Source organism: Dreissena polymorpha, chromosome 11 (genome assembly GCF_020536995.1).
Source record: "Dreissena polymorpha isolate Duluth1 chromosome 11, UMN_Dpol_1.0, whole genome shotgun sequence".
Taxonomy (NCBI): Eukaryota; Metazoa; Mollusca; class Bivalvia; order Myida; family Dreissenidae; genus Dreissena; species Dreissena polymorpha.
Genome location: NC_068365.1, coordinates 84,998,664 through 85,023,667, shown reverse-complemented (window position 1 = coordinate 85,023,667; position 25,004 = coordinate 84,998,664). Strand labels below are relative to the sequence as shown.

At 35.0% G+C, this 25,004-nt stretch overlaps 1 protein-coding gene across 1 annotated transcript in view; it reads left to right on the top strand.

The window, feature by feature from the left end:
• Positions 1-25,004, top strand: part of LOC127849995 (inositol 1,4,5-trisphosphate receptor type 1-like) — a 162,446-nt gene that overhangs the window by 28,665 nt on the left and 108,777 nt on the right. Inside the window, 3 exon segments of the mRNA XM_052382729.1 lie at positions 4,864-4,950; positions 11,695-11,772; positions 15,909-15,989. Of these exon segments, the coding sequence (XP_052238689.1) occupies positions 4,864-4,950; positions 11,695-11,772; positions 15,909-15,989 (246 nt within the window).

The window sequence follows — 25,004 nt, the reverse complement described above, 5'->3', positions numbered from 1 at the left end:
AACTGAAACGATACTATTTAAATGCTGTAGGGCATGTAATTATGAATACTTCACATGCACATGTGTGTCATGTGAAAAAGTGCAAATTTATTCATAACAATTAGACGTCAAGTATATATCTCAAATAAAGAGTTACTGTTTGAATAAACTGATCCCCTGATGCCCAAAGTGCACACAGGACGCCCCCAATGCCCATCAATCACCCTAACTTGCTTAAATATTATAAATTAACAAATGTGAATCATTAATTTGTTCAAAGAAGCTGCTTATATCTGCAAGATTCATCCACCACCACCAATCAAGAGAAGTGTACATGACTTCACGTACACCCCATACAATAATCATTAGTAATAAACGATTCAGGTAAAACCGCGAGCGGGATACGCAACCCTACTGCCATTTTTGTTTTCTTATGTTTTCTTTTAATGGCAGGGGGACGTATGAGGATCCATGGCTCGAGACCGGTGTCTAGGTGCCTTCATCATCTCCCGAAACCTCTAATTTTAGAGAAATCTACAAATAAGCAGCTATTATTATACTGTAAACATTAAGTATTCTTTAATAAAAAATGTAATTAAAACTTTATCAATTTCATTGCGCAAATTAACATAACAAACAAACATCAAAAGCATCCCGCACACACCCCGGACATCAACAAGAACAAACAAATCACTCAAACCATAAAATCTATAAAGCACCTAAAAAGAATGTTGATAAATCATAAGTATTCCGAGAAATATATAAATGCATATGACGAATTTAACAGCTATATTAAACCGACTTCAACATCTAACCAGTCCCACCAAAATGAAAATATTAAGTAATCGTACAATAAGAATGTCTTTAAAATTAAACGTTCATTACGAAAGACAACAAAAAATAATAACACTGACATTTAAACATACCAATATTTCAATAAATATGCTGGAGGTACTATCTCCAGGAAGTGAGAGTCTCGAAAAACATGACACCCATAACTTAAAAAACCTCATTCAAACACAATATTAAGTAAAAGATGAGTCAAATTAATCAAGAAAACTTAGCTGCTTCAGACTTAAATGAAAGTACACCCATCGTCTTTCCCAGTAAAGGAATCAGTTCGTGTTAAGATCCCATCTCACATGGACTAAAAACTGAACTGAAAATATACTAAATATAGACTTTATAATTGCAAAATTATAAACATAAAAGCAATGTAACCAATTATTTAACCATACATATGTTCATTAAGGGCGGGCAGGGTTATCACCCTTTCGTTTTCTTGTTCCATAACGTTTGCCTGTCAAATACACCCTCGAATGGCGACTCAATAGATGTGCAAATCATATATACCCCCAAATGAAAAACTCGTGCGCTTTCGCGCTAAAACATGCATACAAAACCCGTGCATTCTTCGCGCTAAACCATTATCTCTCTTCTAAATAACACGTATTAAACCATACTATACCGTATTTATCAAACCGAGAATAATTTCATATATTTCTTATCAATACCTATGGGGTACTCTGATTTGATGAACGGTTTCACATAAAGGGATTCGCTTGACAGGGCCCGTATTCAGAAGTGATCTTGTATTTGACAAATTAAGCTCCTTTTTGAAATGAAGTACAATGGAAAATGCGCTCAAGCATTGGATATAGAGACACTTATTTATATATTTTGTTAAGGTTAATTCAACTGTGCTTCTTCTGTTGAAATTCAATATTATTGATCACAATATTAGTGAAAGCTTATTTAACATTCTTACAATGAATACCATAGTTATTCCAAAATAAAATAAAGTGTTTACTGTTAAGGTCATTATGCACTCAACCAGAAGATTGACATGAACATATATAATTCTACTGTCTTTTTTAAGTCCATTGTTTCTTCTGGGTCATTAGGCCATCTTCAATCAATGGATGTTTTGCAATATATCGGAACACTAACATGCACTTATTTTACCTATAAAATTAGAACAATACTCATGTAAAGTTCTATTTTCAATAAATAAAGTTCAACATTCCTGGGCCTAAATATTGTTTGAGGTAAATAAACATAAAATTGTAAAACATAAGATAAACCATAGTATTAGTCAAACCTGTTATATTTTGCCTATATTTAAAGTTTCATGTTTATTATTCATCAGCAAAATCCTAATACAAGAGACATTCAACTTATAAGGTTTGAATATATGCCGTTTTCAAACAGCTACAGAGGTATTTACAAGTAATGTAAATAACCTTGACATAAACCTTATTTATTGAGTGCTTTAGGATAATAAAATGTTGAGATGGATTTGAAAATCAATACCGATATTAAAGCTGTTTATCTCGTGCAGTGAAAATGGGACCAAATATTTTTGTAGTTTACTTTGTTGCAAGAATTTGTAATTAAATCTAAAGAGCAGTGCAACAGAATATAATTTAAGCGATTGGCAGCCATACATGTGCAAAAAAGGTAGATTGATTAGGTGAATGCTTAAACATCCTTTTACCAAAAAATATGTTAAGTATTTAAAACGCTTTTAGTATTGGTTACTTAATATTGTCAGTAACTGGCGTAAGATTCTACACTTATAGTACACAGTTTAACTTGCTTACCCAGCAAAAGTGGGAGTAGGTTCACTTACTATAAAAGCATTTAATTTGGCTAAAAATCCAAACAAAATGTAATCTGAATCTTTGCACGTAAAAAAAGACCATTCGATGAGAAAGAAATGAGTTATGTCTTTAAAATGGTAAAACATCTTTAGATATTTATTATTAAAGAGCGTGCAATATTTAGCAGTGTAGGTTAAACTGGGATCAATGGTAGTAGATGTATTCAATTTTTGGGACTTACAAAGCCATGCAAGTTCTTATGCTTAATTAATATTGGATTTTTTTTTTAGTGTGTAGCATTGAATTTTAAGAGAAACATAATAAAAACTGCTTTGTTTGTGCATGGAATTGAAAATAAAACTTGTTATTTATCAAAAGACCATTAATTATCAGAGCTTTAAAATAAAGATAAATCCTTTTTGTACATTAATATTAGATTCATTTTGCATTGTTTAGTCTGATTGCTATTGTGCCATGCAATTACATAATATAAAACATAAAACATAAAAAAGATAATTTTTTGAAACCTCTGAGAAATAGACTGTCAAAAATGTCCTTTTAATAATTCTATAATACATCTTTGACTACAATTTTATAACAGGTAATTCGTGTCAGGTCATTTTAATTGTTCCACTTGCTGCAATAGATCTTTGTCGATGTCTACAAAAAATCATGCGGGTCAACAAAGAGGTCAAATTATACTAGTTCGCAGGCATTTTGTATTTGGAGCAAAAGCCCACAAAGTCAGAACAATAGGTATTGTCTGTCTAGGTCAGGAAGACCCTTATATCATTTTTCTAGCAGATTATGTATGGCCTAAAATAACATTTTGTTTGTTTCTCATCCCTCTTCTCACACAGCAAACATACAATGCAAAATATTCTCTATGTTCATGGGCTGGAATAAAATATTTTATATCACTTGTCAACGGGGTAGCTGCAGCTACATGTACTGCTTCAACAAGTATGCTAAATATATTGTAATTTAAAATGAAAAGCATACAATTCAAAGTTATTTTTGAGAAAATTTATAAATGATAATGAACGCACACAGATTAAAAATACTGCAGAAAATTTAAATAAAGCAAACAAAATATACAAAAGGAATTATTTTATTTCTGAGCTAACCCTTTTTAAGGTTAATCACAGGAAGGGTTAATAACCACTATGTATAATTCTGCCTTTTTACCAGAGGGAATACAATACACTGTATTGTTAAACATAGCTTATTGATAAGCTTTCAACAAAAAATTTTGCTGCATAAAATTGGCAGGTGAACTAACTGAATTACGCACAACAATTGTATATCGTTATTGAATATGAACTTTAATTTAAGCAAATTTGATTTAATTTGGTACAATTACTTGTTTGCAAGAAGAAGTGTTGACTTTATGTAATTATATAGCCAGGACAAGTGAACCTAGCTTGTTTAAACTCAATCAGCGTGGTTTATCGCTTGAATTATTGTCTTTGGTTTCCCGTGGTTATACAATATGTGTATGTTATAATTGATATTCATTATATCGCTACAGAGAATTGTTTAAAACAATTTGGCACAGTATACAAATTGAAAGCAATACTTGTTTTATTTTGATTTTAATGACCCACAATGTTGGAGGCATTGAGAATTGAGCTTTTCTACATGTATGTTCCAAAGTTATGTTTGTACAATCTTGTCCCACCAATAACTTCAATCCTTTGTATGCAAATTAAAAAAAAAGCTGATTTCATTTGTGTGGAAACATCATGTCACAGCACTGTATCTTTAGCTCAAAGGTCAAGGTCAAAGGTACTATTTATGTGTCAAAGGTCAAATATGGGCATAATATGTAGCTTTTCTAGCCTGTAACATGATTATTTTCTGAAAATGTTCTATTGCAAACATTATTTCCTTTAAGATTACAAGTTGCAAGCTTAAAGTCAGGGTCACGTAATTCATAATCGTAATAATTGCTTAGTTGTTTCCCTCATACATGGCATGCAGCGAGAAAATCAGCTTACTAGCATATATTAGAACTTACATGTTAAGACTGTGCTTGATAATTATTTTTTTTTATCTTGAGTATATTTTCTTACAATTATTCCATCTAACATTTCAAAAACATACTATTGAGAGCAATCGAGGAGAAATCATTCCTACCATGGCTTCAGAAAAGTAGGCTTCTTAAAAGTTGCCAAGATTTACAAATTAAGCTTGAGAAAGGAACAAATTTTGAAGCCTACATAGACTGTCAAAATATCTGTGTGCTGTTTTTATGCAGTTTTTCTTTTTTTAATTGCAGCAAGCGGCCAAATCAGAAACAGACGATAATGAGCAGGAACAGAGCAGACAACAGGGGAAGAAACTCTTGTATGGTCAGATCATTCAGGTAAACATATATGCTCCACTGACCAAATACCGGATTTTGAAGAAAACAAGTGACAGAATTTCTGAAGTAATAAAATATAAACAATGCAACAATAAACAATGTACCTTCGGAGAATTTTTTCCATACACATTGCAATAGCATTCACTACTTGCATGATTTACCTATTTCCGGTGACGTCCAACCAATTGGAGAGTTCTTCGTTGCAATTGGCAATAAACGTGTTGTGTTTACATAATCACAAGATAGTCAAGATGGCAACAGTTATTTTTTGCTGTTTTATATCCTGTATAACATTTGTTTAATTTTTTAAATGATGCTCACTTTCCAGCCATATCAGTTAAAAGATGATTAGCATTTATTTCGTATTAAAATTCGCTTTATATCTGGACTCCCTGCAAATTTTCTTAGTGAAGCTGTAATAAGAAATTTTGCAGCGCGTAAAGTCGAGATAAAGTGCAAATATTAATACCAAGTAAAGGCTATTAACTTTCTTGCTGATTTAGCTGGAAAGTGAGGTGCATTAAAAAAATTAATGCAAGTAATAAAGGGAATAAAAACGGCGAAAACCTGCCTCGGCATGGACGTTGCCATCTTGACTATCAAGTGAGTACCTCCTCTGTTATAGGCAGGTCATACTGAAAAATTAATTAACAACAGGGGATGAAACACTTGTATGCTCTGGTCATCTAGGTTAACATATAGGCAACAGATGGAGAACCTCTTGTTTGCTTAGATCATTCAGATAACTTTATATACAAGGATATAAACAAGATTGGACACATTTTTCAAGGAAACTTGTAGTAACAAACCTTGATGAAACCTTTGCATAAATCAAGCCAGCATGTTGGCGCTGCATATGGGGGCCATTTTTGGTCATTTCCACTGTTGTAAAAAGTAGATGACCTGTTTTTAGCTCACCTGTCACAAAGTGACATGGTGAGCTTATGTGACCGCGTGATGTCCGGTGTCCGTATGTGCGTGCGTGCGTGTGTGTGTGTGTGTGTGTGCGTCCGTCAACAATTTGCTTGTGTAGACAGTAGAGGTCATAGTTTTCATCCAATCTTTATGAAATTTTGTCAGAATGTTTATCTTGGTGAAATCTGGGTTGGGATTGTATTTGGGTCATCTCGGGTCAAACACTAGGTCACTAAGTCAAATAATAGAAAAACCTTGTGTAGACAATAGAGGTCACAGTTTTCATCCAATCTTTATGAAATTTGGTCAGAATATTTATCTTGATGAAATCTGGGTTGGGATTGTATTTGGGTCATCTGGGGTCAAAAACTAGGTCACTAGGTCAAGTAATAGAAAAACCTTGTAAAAACCTTGTGTAGACAATAGAGGTCACAGTTTTTACCCAATCTTTATGAAATTTTGGTCAGAATGTTTATCTTGATGAAATCTGGATTGGGATTGTATTTGCGTCATCTGGGGTCAAAAACTAGGTCACTAGGTCAAATAATAGAAAAACCTTAAACAGCATAATAAATTGTTTTTCACTAAGTGTATTATAATAATTTATATATCAGATTAAAGAGAATAAAATTTTCTTGATTATGGTTTTTATTTCATGAAAATCCATAAGGATAAGTGTTATTAATCGTTGCATTATTATTGAACAATTTTTTTCCTGACATGCCGTCCCAGATATTAACCGCTTTCAGCTGTAGACTGTGCTTCAATACATCCCCATGTTATTGACCTGAAAAATTGATACGCAGTCGGCATTAACACCAGTCATTGAGACAAATAACTGATGTGAAAACAAATCGTACATCGTAGCAACTTAAATAACCAATTACATCTGATTAAGGATTAAAGATTGCTACCGATTTAAATCAATTTGAGTACTTTTTGCGTATATTTAATGACGAATGGGAAGCTGTGTTTAGACTTAAGTTGAGAAAAATTGCATCGAGATACTTGCCTGTTTGATATAAGGTGAAAGAACTTGAAGGTGCATAAAATAAGTGGCGCTGGGAATGGTTACACGAGAAAGACTAAGCTGTAGTCTACGGGCGGGGAGTGAACTGGTTGAGAAAAGTGGAAGCTTGTGGAAAAGCTGTTTGAGAAGTTTGTAAGAAAACCCTGAATTATCAGTCTTGTGGGAAGAAGGCATTTCGTCTCCACGCAGAGGACCTTAAACACAAAAAGAATATAAGAACCATCAAGACCAACCAGGTAGGGTTTTTATTTTTTTAAACTAACACCCCGAATTTGGTGGTATTTGCTGTTGCTTAAGTTTACTGTTTAGGTTGTTTTGCATCAAAAATCGACAAGATAGATCTAGCAAATTTGCCTTTTTTTTTTATTAATGACGTATGATTCATTGATTGTGAGCTTTTAAAACATTTTGACCTTTGAATAAAGCATAAAACAGGAAAAGAATTTTGACAGTAATTGAAAATACGATCAAATACGCCATTTTTGCTGACTGGGACAGGTCTTTTTTAGTTAAATAAAATGTTTAATTGTCCCCCAACATATGAGTCCAGCAGCAAGATATGTTTTTTTTTTTTACTGTTTGTAAAACAAATATGGGCAACCTACCGTAACTCAAATTCGACGACTCCTAAATGTTCTATTTTTATCGATTAAAGGGTTGATTATTGTCTTGGAATCATTTCAAAGTAATACAGCAGAGTTTAAAATTATTATTTTGTGCTATGAAACATTTCATTATTTCTTTAATTATTTGCTAAATATTGCTTCATGTTACCATTACATCGTCGAATTTGGGTCACACCGGGATACAATTATTTAGCATTCAAACAAAACGATTGGAATAAAAACTAGGGGAACCCATGCTGAAATTTTCAATTTTAACTGTTGAGCAGAAGCCACCATACCCAATTTTCTTAGGTGTTTGTGGAGGCTTCTGGCAGCATGATTCTGTGAATATAAATGGTGACAAAAATTTGATACTGCATTTATTAAACATGTATTATTGACTTTAAAGTATGTGTGAAAAATATAATAATTTGTAACGACGGTTACAGGTTTTACTGGGTTCTTCAAAAGCAACACCTGCAGTCGAGTCGATGCCAGACAGAGGGTGCATGTGATTGAATTGCCTTTTGACCAACTTTTGTGTGTTCCTTATCAAATACATGAAGATTTTTAAATAAATGTGTATGTTGTTTTTTTAAGAAAATAGAATCACCAGAACAGGTACAGGCACCCTTTAAATGCGTCAAATCCAGGAGCTTCCGGGGGCCACGGCCCCCTTGTCCCCTGGACCCACCGAGGGCCCTGCAGCCCCCTGGCCCCCAGCTTTAAGTTCAGGATTTTTAAAATATCCAACTTTGACCCCTGCAACTGCTTTGCCAAAACTTTGGCTACAGTTTCTAAAATTTGGCTACACAAAATTCCATTTGGCTAAAATGTTGGTTACAGAAATTTTTGGGCAAGGGGAGCCCTGTTTGGATTGTATTTGGGTCATCTGGGGTCAGCAACAAGGCACTAGGTCAAATAATAGAAAAACCTTGTGTAGACTATGGAGGTCACAGTTTTCATCAGACCTTAATGAAATATAGTCAGAATGTTTGTCTTGTTAAAATCTGGGTTGGGATTGAATTTGGGTCATCTATGGTCAAAAACTAGGTCAGATTAAAAAAAACAACTTTTGTAGACAGTAGAGGTCACAGTTTTCATTAAATCTTTATGAAATTTGGTCAGAATATTATTCTTGATGAAATCTGGGTTGGGATTGTATAAGGGTCATCTGGGGTCAAAAACTAGGTCACTAGGTCAAATCATAGAAAAACTTTGTGAAGACAATAGAAGTCATAGTTTTCATATGATCTTAATGAAATATGGTCAGAATGTTTATCTTGATAATATCTGATTTTGGATCGTATATGGGTCATCTGGGGTCAAAAATTAGGTCACCGGGCCAATTCTAGTAAAACCTTGTGTAGATGAAAGAGGTCACAGTTTTCATCATGTCTTAATGAAATTTTGTCAGAATGTATTAATTAATGAAATTTGGCTTGGGATTGTATATGGGTCTAATAAAATTTAAGTTCATGAAGCAAGGTTAGTCAGGTGAGCGATTCAGGGCCATCATGGCCCTCTTGTTTGTAAATAACTTCATGTAGGATAAAGATATTATGATGAAATTTGGTGTATAGGTAGCTTACATAGTGCTCTAGGGTGGGATAACATTTGTGTTCAGTTGTGTCAAGTTCACTGTAAGTACAAATGGAACAACATATGTATTTATTTTAATAACTTTAGCTTGTATTGTGGTATAATGAAGTTTTTTTGAATGAAGATAGTGTAGATGCAGACCAAATCAGAAATTGAATTTTAGGCCTGAGTAAAGTCGATTCAGTGTTATTGAGAAAATGAGGAATGTTTGATTTGTATCACATTTTTATGCCCCCCTTCGAAGAAGAGGGGGTATATTGCTTTGCTCATGTCGGTCTGTCGGTCGGTCTGTCGGTCGGTCCGTCCACCAGGTGGTTGTCAGACGATAACTCAAGAACGCTTGGGCCTAGGATCATGAAACTTCATAGGTACATTGATCATGACTTGCAGATGACCCCTATTGATTTTGAGGTCACTAGGTCAAAGGTCAAGGTCACGGTGACCAGAAATAGTAAAATGGTTTTTGAATGATAACTCAAGAATGCATACGCCTAGGATCATGAAACTTCATGGGTAGATTGATCATGACTTGCAGATGACCCCTATTGATTTTGAGGTCACTAGGTCAAAGGTCAAGGTCACGGTGACCGGAAATAGTAAAATGGTTTCCGGATGATAACTTAAGAACGCATACGCCTAGGATCATGAAACTTCATGGGTAGATTGATCATGACTCGCAGATGACCCCTATTGATTTTGAGGTCACTAGGTCAAAGGTCAAGGTCACGGTGACCCGAAATAGTAAAATGGTTTTCGGATGATAACTCAAGAACGCATACGCATAGGATCATGAAACTTCATAGGTAGATTGATCATGACTTGCAGATTACCCCTATTGATTTTGAGGTCACAAGGTCAAAGGTCAAGGTCACGGTGACCCGAAATAGTAAAATGACTTTCGGATGATAACTCAAGAACGCTTTTGCCTAGGATCATGACACTTCATAGGTACATTGATCGTGACCCGCAGATGACCCCTATTGATTTTCAGGTCACTAGGTCAAAGGTCAAGGTCACAGTGACAAAAATCGTATTCACACAATGGCTGCCACTACAACGGACAGCCCATATGGGGGGCATGCATGTTTTACAAACAGCCCTTGTTAAAATAAGAATATAAAATAAATATATACAGTCCACTCTCGTTATCTCGACATCGGATATCTCGATATTCTCGATATGTCGAAGTAAGCTCAATGTCCCAACGTTTTTCCTTCTTTATCTATATAAATGAACATCGCATATCTCGATTTTCGTTATGTCGAATAATTCGATATGTCGATATAAAATTTTGTCCCGAGTCCCGATTTTACATGTATTTACTGTGGTTTATCTCGAACTGCGAATAACTGTTCCAGTGTCGGCAAAAGGTGAGAAATTTTGTCTTTGATACTTCACCGTCCCGCTTCGCCCGGCTGCTCCCGATACTGTGCGGTAGGAAATTGATCCGTTAATTGCATCAATGATCACACGTGTGTTATTTCGTTAGCCATTAACACTTGAGTAAGGCCTGTCATTTTAACTGTCACTCTGGGGATATTGAGTAATAAAGATAATAAAGATAATAAAGACAAGACTCAAAATGGCTTTTAATTTTTATTTGATCATGGACTAATAATCGATTTAACTTTGCATTTCAAACTACAAACTGTACATGTACAGTTCTGTATTCCGGAACGTGATTTACGCATGTTCAGATGGAAAACCCTCGTCTTGATTGGACGTCAATTGCATCAGAACTTTAAATAGCAACATTACCGGATGTTTATTCGACAGTTAAGAAAAATTATAACCGCATGTGTCCATGCAATTCTGTAATACTTAAAACGTCATTTTAAGCATTTAAATAGCAAAATTAATCGTGCCTCAAACAAACGCGTATATATCAGGTAGAGAGTATTATACCACACGGTGACGGCTTTAGTTAGACCACTTAGCAGGTATTTAGATGTTAAAAACAAGGTAAATGTTCGTCTCATTTTTTCTTTGAAAACGCCTTATTGGATATCTCGAACTCTCGTTATCTCGATATTTTTTCTTGTTCCCGCCGACTTCGAGATAACGAGAGTGGACTGTATGTGATAATTTTGATTAAATATTGTTTACTTTCAGTTACATGATTGAAATTGCCATGTCATTCAACACAATAACCAAACATGGTTGGTCAGTCAAACAAAAAGTAGCTAATGAAAACTTTCAAAAAGCTATTTTACCTATATTTATGGTAAAAATATTCATAATGTACATATAATAAAGAAAAAATAGTGAAGTATGTTATAAAACATAATTGCATTATTCCCAACCAGGGGAGTTATCAGTCGTTTGGTCTATGTTATTCTTTCTAAGTGTGTTAATTTCCTCATAAAGTTGTTTAGGTTTGTGGAGCAAACATTTAAACATAACTCCTGCTATTCGATGGAAACTTCAAATTTATCATCACCATGAATTGTAGAGCTGCATGTCACTTTTTTCATCCGATAGATCTACAATTCCTGAGTTATTTGCCCTTGAATCCAGCTGACAATTCTGTTGGGGGGAGGGGTTGAGCCGTGTTTGTGACAAAGCTATAGCCATATTTGTTGCACTTTTCAGCTGAAGCACAGGTTCACTCAAAAGTTCATCCATGTGAGCACCACAATCACATCTCCGACTGAAAGCAACAACATGGCTGTAAGTAGCTGACTTTAATGTTTATATCAGCCTACATGTAGCACCACAATCACATCTCCGACTGAAAGCAACAACATGGCTGTAAGTAGCTGACTTTAATGTTTATATCAGCCTACATGTAGCACCACAATCACATCTCCGACTGAAAGCAACAACATGGCTGTAAGTAGCTGACTTTAATGTTTATATCAGCCTACATGTAGCATCACAATCACATCTCCAACTGAAAGCAACAATATGGCTGTAAGTAGCTGACTTTAATGTTTATATCAGCCTACATGTAGCACCACAATCACATCTCCAACTGAAAGCAACAACATGGCTGTAAGTAGCTGACTTTAATGTTTATATCTGCCTACATGTAGCACCACAATCACATCTCCGACTGAAAGCAACAACATGGCTGTAAGTAGCTGACTTTAATGTTTATATCAGCCTACATGTAGCACCACAATCACATCTCCGACTGAAAGCAACAACATGGCTGTAAGTAGCTCACTTTAATGTTTATATCAGCCTACATGTAGCACCACAATCACATCTCCGACTGAAAGCAACAACATGGCTGTAAGTAGCTGACTTTAATGTTAATATCAGCCTACATGTAGCACCACAATCACATCTCTGACTGAAAGCAACAACATGGCTGTAAGTAGCTGACTTTAATGTTTATATCAGCCTACATGTAGCACCACAATCACATCTCCGACTGAAAGCAACAACATGGCTGTAAGTAGCTGACTTTAATGTTTATATCAGCCTACATGTAGCACCACAATCACATCTCCGACTGAAAGCAACAACATGGCTGTAATTAGCTGACTTTAATGTTTACAGGGGTGTGATTTTTCCGCGGATCCGCGGATTTCCGCAGATCGGGTTGTCCCGGGTGTCACTTCTGAGATTTGCGTAAATTCGTTTTAAAAAATGTGGGGGAGAGGGGCTACCACCGATTCCGCGGACGTATTTCATAAGCGGCCCGAAATATCCGCGGCCCGCGAAATCTCTCCGAATTTTACACTGGTAGATTCTGCCTAAGCATTTTTAAAACGAGCCATATAATTGGCTGTCGTTTCCCAATCTTCCAATTAAAATTGTGTTCTTAAAATGCGCTCTGTGATTTGTTTGCAAATGGCGCCGTTGTGAAGAGAAAATTAAGATTATTGAAATAACAAATAGCAATCGAATAAACGGCTGACATCACCTAGTCTGATAGGAATAATGAAATGTGTTTGTCAAAAAAAGACCACGTTTTAGATACAAGCAACACATATTTTGTTAAGAAATGTGCCCACTGAATTTGTGTCACGGAAACCAGTGTTTGCAAATTGGAGTTTAGTCTACTCGAGAAGTAAAACAATTTAGAAGAGTATCGTTCGAACATGGAAATAGACAAACATGATTTGATTTTTATATGTCTGTGGGTCTGTGTTTAATCAGATTCATATGCATATTCTGCTATATTATGTTTGTCACGCTGTTCAGTTAACTGAAATTGCTTTGAACTGAGTGAAGATGTAAAATGCAAGATATTGAAAGGTAAACAAATTAAATATATTAATTTAACTCGGTTAATACATCATTAACACCAGATAAACACTTAAGTGTGTTTGTTTATATTTAGTCTATTAACTGTAATTCAATACATTGAACAACTGCTGCTATTGATCACAATAAATACTTACTTAACAGTTTACTTCGCATCCTCAGTATGTTAAATGTAAAGTTTAACAGGTTTTTATAAAGAAATATTGTTATGAAGTTCAAAAAGCTGTATATTTTAATGTCTGTTTTTATGTTTGTCATTGCGTTATGCGCGCCATTCGCGTAGTCAAAATCAGTCAACAGAATTTTCCTCCCCTCTGACTTTGCCTCGATCACACCCCTGGTTTATATCAGCCTACATGTAGCACCACAATCACATCTGTGACTGAAAGCAACAACATGGCTGTAAGTAGCTGACATTAATGTTTATATCAGCCTACATGTAGCACCACAATCACATCTCCGACTGAAAGCAACAACATGGCTGTAAGTAGCTGACTTTAATGTTTATATCAGCCTACTTGTAGCATCACAATCACATCTCCGACTAAAAGCAACAACATGACTGTAAGTAGCTGACTTTAATGTTTATATCAGCCTACATGTAGCACCACAATCACATCTCCGACTGAAAGCAACAACATGGCTGTAAGTAGCTGACTTTAATGTTTATATCAGCCTACATGTAGCACCACAATCACATCTCCGACTGAAAGCAACAACATGGCTGTAAGTAGCTGACTTTAATATTTATATCAGCCTACATGTAACACCACAATCACATCTCCCACTGAAAGCATCAACATGGTTGTAAGTAGCTGACTTTAATGTTTATATCAGCCTACATGTAGCACCACAATCACATCTCCGACTGAAAGCAACAACATGGCTGTAAGCAGCTCACTTTAATGTTTATATCAGCCTACATGTAGCACCACAATCACATCTCCGACTGAAAGCAACAACATGGCTGTAAGTAGCTGACTAATGTTTATATCAGCCTACATGTAGCAACACAATCACATCTGTGACTGAAAGCAACAACATGGCTGTAAGTAGCTCACTTTAATGTTTATATCAGCCTACATGTAGCACCACAATCACATCTCCGACTGAAAGCAACAACATGGCTGTAAGTAGCTGACTTTAATGTTTATATCAGCTTACATGTAGCACCACAATCACATCTCCGACTGAAAGCAACCACATGGCTGTAAGTAGCTGACTTTAATGTTTATATCAGCCTACATGTAGCACCACAATCACATCTGTGACTGAAAGCAACAACATGGCTGTAAGTAGCTGACTTTAATGTTTATATCAGCCTACATGTAGCACCACAATCACATCTCCGACTGAAAGCAACAACATGGCTGTAAGTAGCTGACTTTAATGTTTATATCAGCCTAGTTCTGTGAAAAACAGGTTGTAATTTAAGTGCATAAAGTTTCATCACAGATTAGCCTGTGCAGTTTGCACAGGCTTATCAAAGACAACACTATGTCAAATTAGGATTTTCATTAACAAGAGACTTCTTTAAATGAAAAAGTTCCATAAAAGTGTTGTCCCAGATTAGCCTGTGTGGACTGCACAGGCTAATCTGGTACCATTCTTTATACACATGCCCAGTTTTCCTTGGTGCACTAACATGCAATTATTTTGCTTAGTATGTTGGGTTATTGGATTTCTTGTGATAACCTTTCATGCTTTGGTTGTTTTACACTGTGCATCATCTTTCAGCTTAATTTGCCATGTGAGCACATTGTGTAAGTTTAGAGTAAACCAATTTATTTTAGCTTGATTGCATTGAAAGCTTAATAAGGCTTATTGACATGCTCTTGAGTCCCTTTCCTGGGACTAGAACCAGTACTTGGTGTTATTGGGATAGATTGAAGGAACGCTCCTGGGACTAGAACCAGTACTTGGTGTTATTGGGATAGATTGAAGGAACGCTCCTGGGACTAGAACCAGTACTTGGTGTTATTGGGATAGATTGAAGGAACGCTCCTGGGACTAGAACCAGTCCTTGGTGTTATTGGGATAGATTGAAGGAACGCTCCTGGGACTAGAACCAGTACTTGGTGTTATTGGGATAGATTGAAGGAACGCTCCTGGGACTAGAACCAGTACTTGGTGTTATTGGGATAGATTGAAGGAACGCTCCTGGGACTAGAACCAGTACTTGGTGTTATTGGGATAGATTGAATGAACGCTCCTGGGACTAGAACCAGTACTTGGTGTTATTGGGATAGATTGAAGGAACACTCCTGGGACTAGAACCAGTACTTGGTGTTATTGGGATAGATTGAAGGAACGCTCCTGGGACTAGAACCAGTACTTGCTGTTATTTGGATAGATTGAAGGTACTTGGTGTTATTGGGATAGATTGAAGGAACACTCTTTATGGTGATTGAACCTGTGATCTCCTGTTCGCTAGGCAAACACCATATTCACTACGCCATGACAAATTGAACACACATTGAGTCAGACTGCCTCCCCTTTGAAATGAACACAGTCAAATCATGGTCAACCATCATCTACTCTGTTGATGGTTTGCACAGATACTAATTATTGCTTATTATTTTGTCCAGGTTGAACTTCAAGAATTTAATGCCAAGCACGCACAATTCAAGGTCATGCCTCGTTACAAGGTTAAGGCAGAAGGTGATGTGGTAAGTGCATTTTACTCTACCAGGTTAAAGGGACTGATTTTTTTTTAATTGAATAAATATATTAACTAACCAACCTTTAATGAATCAAATAGTCATAACTTATATTAGCACAGTTGAATGAAAAATATTGCCATTTCTGGGATTCAAACCCAGGTCCACAGGAAGTAAAAGCACATGCCCAACCACTGCCCCACGCAGCATTTTGTGTTGAATGGGGAAACATAACTGCTATACTAATACTCAACATATTTTCCAAGTTATGGAGAAAAATGATACAGACCCTTTATTATTTTAACAATTTTAAATGATGATAATTCATTAATGAACCAACATTTAATTTGTTTTGAAAAACATCATTTACCAAACTGTGAACAAGGCCCTTTAAGGCAAACAAAGACATGTTTTGTATATGTATTGTATTAGGATGATGAAAAACATGTCACTCTTGCTATTGTTGCATTCAGAATTTATTTTTTATTTTTCTGTAAACATATTTAAAAGAAACTGCTGAAGTATATATTGTATTAGGTAGTTATCTCCCCTTGGGAAATAATGGATATTGCTCTCTAGTTATCTAAATCATCTAAAGCTATATGCTTGCCAAACTTTCACAAAGAATTAAACTTAAACATAATTGTTTAACAGTGAAAAAGTAAATTTCCAAATTATATACATAAGTGGAATTAGATCTCTGCCTACATGTTGCCAACATAGAAACAAAAAACAATTCCATTCCTTATTGTTACACTAAAAACACAATTGTGTGTATTGGACCATTGGAAGTGTTAATTACTTGATCATTCTGATGTGCTTTAATCTTTATTTAAGATTGTTATTTAAAAGTCGTTAGTGAAGGAGTATTACAATGTTACTGTACCTGACTACTGTCTGTCATGTAGAATACCTGACTACTGTCTGTCATGTAGAATACCTGACTACTGTCTGTCATGTAGAATAGACATTCGTTATTTTAAATTTAACCCACTTATATATATATTTGGTAATTAAAATGTCAATAAGAACATATAATTATTTCTAGTCCTGAAGTTTAAATAGAATTAAAAAAATACAATATTGTAAAAATTATGTGCATTATAACCAATGCCTGTTATAAAAATAAATGAGTCGCGTTCTGAGAAAACTGGGCTTAATGCATGTGCGTAAAGTGTCATCCCAGATTAGCCTCAGGGACAACACTTTCTGCCTAAACGTGCACAGGCTAATCTGGGACGACACTTTACGCACAGGCATTAAGCCCAGTTTTCTCAGAACGCGACTCTTATTTTTTTAATAAAACATTTTTTGTGTGAGCTGCATTAGGATATATTCTGTTTCTGTTCAAATGATCAGAGATTGAATGACAAACAATGTTCCATTTATTAATTTGATCAATCAAATCTCAATATTATATATGAATTACTTAAGTATAAAATAAGGAACAAAACAAGAAGGAACTGTGTGACAGTGATTAAAAAATGTTATAATTCATTCTGTTAAGCACCATTTAAACTTTTAAAAGATGTTTTAAAAGATGGCAACATCTCTTTCTGTGCATGCGCTGTACATTGACTCAGGTAAGGCCCATCTAAATAAGAAGGGTGTTACTTTAGCATTATTCACAAGATGTTGAGAAGTTAATTTCACTTTATTGCTATTAATTCAGATCTTTAACAAGAGAAACACTTAACATGAAATGTTTAATGGCCCTATTCCACTACAAAAAAAAAACAGGATTCGCTATGATTTATCACATTAATTGAATCGGGAAGACTCGTGAGAGTCTACGATTCAGTTACGACACTGGTACTTTTGAGTTACGACGAATCGTGGGGTTCGGTTGAACACTTGCGAATAGGGTCGGGATTTAATAAGAAGTTTAAAAATCTACTGCAACTGTACTGCGAACGATGCAGATCGATCACGACTAAGCTAGGACTTCACAAAACGCACCTATTAATAAGGGGCCAATATCTATTGATATTGATCATTATTAACAATGTGACCTATATTCTTCTGTGTTTATGGCCTCCGTTTCTTTTTTTGGCGCCAAATCAAAATTGGAAGTTCGACTAAGAGCAGCTGTAGTATTCTTCGATTGTATTTTTACTTATCCCTGCCCTTGCCTTTTCTTGCCATTTTTTATTATAAACAAATTACCTGTTATCATACAAAGCCCTAACAACTGAATGACTGAAAACCGAGAAGCTCTGTTTATATACCACACACATTCTCCGAAAATCGTAACTGTTTCGTAACTAAATAGCGAGAATCTTAGCGGGCTTGCAACTCACTCGGGGTGAACTCGTGAGAGTCTTGACAAAGTGGTAGCTGATTCGTAGACAGATCACGTGATCACCGATTTCCCAATTGAGTCACCAATTACCTACGATTCCATTATGACGCCCAAGAACGCATTATGACGCTGTTATGAGTCAACTGCGACTAAATTCAGTCTTGGAGGTCATGGCCAAATTTTAAACACGTTGAAAATCTGGCCACGATTTTTCGAGAGCTCACGAGTTGCAGGAATCACTTACGGTCGACCCACGACTAGCTACGAATGAGTTAGGACCTTCGCCGATTGAGCTACGAATGTCCCCGACCTCAAAATATTGGAAATCAGGACAAATCGTGGGGAATCGGGTTGTAGTGGAATATCTCTATAACAATGAAATTTACACAAAGTCATTGAGTCAGTGAACTTCAATATGCGTTATCACTTTGTTTTTTTCTGTAAGTAATTATTGTTTGCCGAAAATACTTTGATTTCTCATGTCCAGATGAAAGCCTTAATGAAGTCTTGAATCTGAGCTTTAATTAACTTTCGACAGGCGTGACTCTGTCACAGGAAGCCCAGTAAATCTGCACTGAAACCTATAACACATAATTGATCTTGCTTTATGTACAAAAAAACCAGACAGTGGTCAAACTCTTGACACAGCGATTTTTTTCCTTCTTTATAAAGTACCGGTAAACAGCACTTTCCCAATTACGAAAAAACTACAAATTTCCCAATTGCTGGCAAAAAAATTTCCAATTAAAGGTAAAAAAAACAAAAAAAAAACAATTTTTTTTTTTTTTTTGGGAAAATGCAACATTTTGTTAGTTTTCCTGTGCAGCTCTATGGTTTGAACCTAGGTAAATATAATATTGACAGCTTGTAAACATTTAGAATCAATTTTAAAGTATTTGGGAGCATAAAACCAAATAAACCAATTTCCCAGTTTGAGGGTTTCATGACTCGATTTTTCCCAATTTTCAGGTTTTCACGACTCAATTTTTCCCAATTAGACCGGTACAGGTACTTTTCCCAATTGGACAAAAAAAAATCGCTTCTTGACAAAAGCAAATATCTTTAATATGCAGAAATAACTATAAATAGATATATTCTGTTTCTGTTCAAATGATCAGAGATTGAATGACAAACAATGTTCCATTTATTAATTTGATCAATCAAATCTCAATATTATATATGAATTACTTAAGTATAAAATAAGGAACAAAACAAGAAGGAACTGTGTGACAGTGATTAAAAAATGTTATAATTCATTCTGTTAAGCACCATTTAAACTTTTAAAAGATGTTTTAAAAGATGGCAACATCTCTTTCTGTGCATGCGCTGTACATTGACTCAGGTAAGGCCCATCTAAATAAGAAGGGTGTTACTTTAGCATTATTCACAAGATGTTGAGAAGTAAATTTCACTTTATTGCTATTAATTCAGATCTTTAACAAGATAAACACTTAACATGAAATGTTTAATGGCCCTATTCCACTACAAAAAAACCAGGATTCGCTATGATTTATCACATTAATTGAATCGGGAAGACTCGTGAGATTCTACGATTCAGTTACGACACTGGTACTTTTGAGTTACGACGAATCGTGGGGTTCGGTTGAACACTTGTGAATAGGGTCGGGATTTAATTAGAAGTTTAAAAATCTACTGCAACTGTACTGCGAACGATGCAGATCGATCACGACTAAGCTAGGACTTCACCAAACGCACCTATTAATAAGGGGCAAATATCTATTGATATTGATCATTATTAACAATGTGACCTATATTCTTCTGTGTTTATGGCCTCCGTTTCTTTTTTTGGCGCCAAATCAAAATTGGAAGTTCGACTAAGAGCAGCTGTAGTATTCTTCGATTGTATTTTTACTTATCCCTGCCCTTGCCTTTTCTTGCCATTTTTTATTATAAACAAATTACCTGTTATCATACAAAGCCCTAACAACTGAATGACTGAAAACCGAGAAGCTCTGTTTATATACCACACACTTTCTCCGAAAATCGTAACTGTTTCGTAACTAAATAGTGAGAATCTTAGCGGGCTTGCAACTCACTCGGGGTGAACTCGTGAGAGTCTTGACAAAGTGGTAGCTGATTCGTAGACAGATCACGTGATCACCGATTTCCCAATTGAGTCACCAATTACCTACGATTCCATTATGACGCCCAAGAACGCATTATGACGCTGTTATGAGTCAACTGCGACTAAATTCAGTCTTGGAGGTCATGGCCAAATTTTAAACACGTTGAAAATCTGGCCACGATTTTTCGGGAGCTCACGAGTTGCAGGAATCACTTACGGTCGACCCACGACTAGCTACGAATGAGTTAGGACCTTCGCCGATTGAGCTACGAATGTCCCCGACCTCAAAATATTGGAAATCAGGACAAATCGTGGGGAATCGGGTTGTAGTGGAATATCTCTATAACAATGAAATTTACACAAAGTCATTGAGTCAGTGAACTTCAATATGCGTTATCACTTTGTTTTTTTCTGTAAGTAATTATTGTTTGCCGAAAATACTTTGATTTCTCATGTCCAGATGAAAGCCTTAATGAAGTCTTGAATCTGAGCTTTAATTAACTTTCGACAGGCGTGACTCTGTCACAGGAAGCCCAGTAAATCTGCACTGAAACCTATAACACATAATTGATCTTGCTTTATGTACAAAAAAAACAGACAGTGGTCAAACTCTTGACACAGCGATTTTTTTCCTTCTTTATAAAGTACCGGTAAACAGCACTTTCCCAATTACGAAAAAACTACAAATTTCCCAATTGCTGGCCAAAAAATTTCCTATTAAAGGTAAAAAACACACAAAAAAAAACAATTTTTTTTTTTTTTTTGGAAAATGCAACATTTTGTTAGTTTTCCTGTGCAGCTCTATGGTTTGAACCTAGGTAAATATAATATTGACTGCTTGTAAACATTTAGAATCAATTTTAAAGAATTTGGGAGCATAAAACCAAATAAACCAATTTTCCAGTTTGAGGGTTTCACGACTCGATTTTTCCCAATTTTCAGGTTTTCACGACTCAATTTTTCCCAATTAGACCGGTACGGGTACTTTTCCCAATTGGACAAAAAAATCGCTTCTTGACAAAAGCAAATATCGTTAATATGCAGAAATAACTATAAATAGATATGTTGAATTATAAAACTCTTGTAGTTATATATCACCTTCAATAGGTAAATAAGTGCAATTGCTGTCACATAAGAACAAATAAAACAGGTTATCAGAATAACCATCTGTCAGGTAATACAGTGTACACATGAATACATGAGTAAATCTATGCTGATTTTCTTAATTAAAGACTTTACTATGGTTTAGGCATGTGCCTATATCACACTACTTTATGACAGTGCTGTAATTACCGAATTGCATGCCATAGATTTGATTGATATTCAGTATTTTAAGGATTGACACTGTTAATCAGCTGTTTTAATGCTTGCTGATATTATTATTAAAACACTAAATTTCGCAATTTAAGAACAGTAAGCTGCCAAGTTTAAATGATCAGCTGTAATATAAATGTTGTCATATTCAGTTCAATTCAAACTTTAATGATATTTAAGAATTTAATTGTAAAGATTTAATTGCCATTTTATGATTTATCATATGAAACTCAAAAGAACAATTTGTGAAAATATGTAGGTGTTTATTACTACAAATATCTCTTTTTTTCCATTTCCTATTGTCAAAAATGCTTGAAAATATGCTCTAATTATAATTGACACAGTCACACATTTTATATCTGTTGCCTGTGTTTCAAGCCAAGAACGGTGAGGCTAACACATGTTTTCAACAGTCAAACAAGCTAGATGACAAGGATGATAACCCCTGCACTGTGATCCCAAACAGTCACATAAGCTAGATGACCATGTCCCCTTTGCAAATTGTTTCTTACAGTCACACAAGCTAGATAATATGTCCCCTTCACTATGTTTACAAACAGCCGATCCAGCTAGATAATATGTCTTATTCACTGTGTTTCTAGCAGTCCCACCAGCTAGATAACCATGTTCCCTTCACTGTGTTTACAAACAGTCGAAAAAGCTAGACAACCATGTTCTGTTCACTGTGTTTCTAACAGTCACACAAGCTAGATAACCATGTTCCCTTCACTGTGCCTACAAACAGTCGAAAAAGCTAGACAACCATGTTCTGTTCACTGTGTTTCTAACAGTCACACAAGCTAGATAACCATGTTCCCTTAGTCCAGTCAATCTAGCCCTAAATAGGCTTTACCTCAAACAAATTGCAACAGAAAGTATGATGACTGATTTTGATACTTCAACCCTCACTCTTAAACATATAAAAAGTCTAGAAGAATCTAATGAGGGAAAAAAAAATCAGTTGTAGTTAGTGTCTGTACGGGAAAAAATTACACAAAAAATATACTCAATCACATAGTTGATGAATGTGCTTGGTCTGTTTTTTTAAGGATGGGAACGAATACTGGAAACGATATTCGTATATTCGTTTGTCATTATTCGAATATATTCAAATATTCGATTTTTAAACCGTATATTAAAATGTCTGAATTTATGACCGTCCGGAGCAAATTACTATTCCTGATTGCCACAAATTCCACTATAATGCGTGTTTGAAAAACATGATAGAGTAATATTTTTTTAAAGATCATTGATTATTATTCTCTTCAGGAAAACACATTACAGTAATTTTAATTTATTTCAATACTTATAATTGATCTGGATTACTTTCTATACTTTCTATCGATAATATTTATGCTTTTGGTTTCGCTATTTTTTTCTGGAATAAAGAACCATTTAAGAACAATTTAATTGGTTTAGATTTGAGAAACTAAATTCTGATTAGATAATCATTGATTTGATATATGAATAACGGAATTAAATCATACATGCCAGACTTCGACGGGACAGTCCCGCCAGTTTGGTGATTGTTCAGGCGTTCCGATATGAGACAATTTGTCCGGATATTCGTTAAAACGTTCTATCAATTCACAAAAAAATTCGCTATTCAAGCTCTTTCTGGTTAAAACTTACCATCGCTAATCCCTATATTGCCCTCTATTGACAACCAACTTCTACTTCTCGAGTGCAACATTACCGGTATGCTTGGGGTAGACAGCTCTTTTAGACTGCATTTAAGATTTAAGGTTAACCAATCGCGAGAAAAATCAGTATTTTCATAGCTTAATCAATGTTCTGTTTTCTGTACTCTTCAATATGCATAAGGTACAGTAAGCTAAGTGAATAAACCAATAAGTAGACTTATCAACTATGTAAGAATTAAATTAAATAAAACTTAATTAAAACATAATTTCAGTGATGTTACTTTTAATTATTCTGTAACTTGAAACAAATAATTTATCATTTTAAGTCCCCAATATTTAATGCTTAATGGCATGAACATTAAATACATATTAGCTATTTAAATACAAACATCAGTTAATTTGATACTCAATGCAAGTGATTTCGTTCCAAAGAATAATTTTATGTCTATTTTACTCATTTCATATTTCAAATATAGATTTTATCTTGCAAAACGCAGTATTGCAAAACGCACACTTGTATTGCTTCAAACATGATATAGCCGGAATTAAATCATAAAGTACGTGAAATTATGTACAAAAGCATGAAACTGTATTCACCCGGGATTCGAAAATAAATCTTGTGACAACATATTTTAAAACTTATGTGTTCGTTTTGTTGTATTGCTTCGTTGCACCCTACTTCGGTCCATGTGAATTACTGTGTCGCTAATGTAGACTAACCACAATAGTTATATCATCCCGATAAATTAATGTGTTTTGCGATTCAATGCGTAAACATCATAACCAGACAGCCCCATTAACACTCAAAATCAACGAATATTTCATTAATTATTTCGTAAATTAAAGTTAACCCATACACAATAGGTGTTCCGTATATTAAAGCCATAATTTCAACGCTAGATGTGGTCTGGTAACAATGTATATTGTTATATCTATGTTACCAGACCACATCAAGCGTTCACATTTTGGATATTGCTTTAAGGAACAATGATTTTGTATGGGTAAACTTTATTTAACGAAATATTTTACGAAATATTCTTTGATTTTGAGTGTTAATGGGGCTTTAATAATGTTTTGTACCAAGTTTCTGACTACAACGAGCATGGTGTCCATTACTGAATTAGGTAACAAGTGGCCGCTTTGGTTTGCTTTGAGTGAATAATTATGCATCTTTAAGTTTATTAAACAAGCTTAAAATTGTCAAATTATTAGTCATTGACCAAACATTAGTTCAAAAGTGTTTCAGTATTAAAAAATTAAACGTGAACGTAAACAGAAATGTCTTTTTATTAAATAAGTTTTATTTATCCAAATGGATCTCTATGGTGTGGACAAGTAATCATATGCTTTTACTATATTTTGCTTATTATGCCCCCTTCGAAGAAAAGGGGGTATATTGTTTTGCACATGTCAGTCGGTCTGTCGGTCCGTTCAACAAATGGTTTCCGGATGATAACTCAAGAACGCTCAGGCCTAAGATCATGAAGCATCATAGTTACATTGATCATGACTGGCAGATGACCCCTATTGATTTCCAGGTCACTAGGTCAAATGTCAAGGTCACGGCCAATGCCAATGCCACTTTGGGGGGGGCATATGTCTACGACCGCGGAACGATTGTATAAATATATATTAAATCATTGCTTTAACTCATTATTACCAGCTGCAAATTTTGGCAA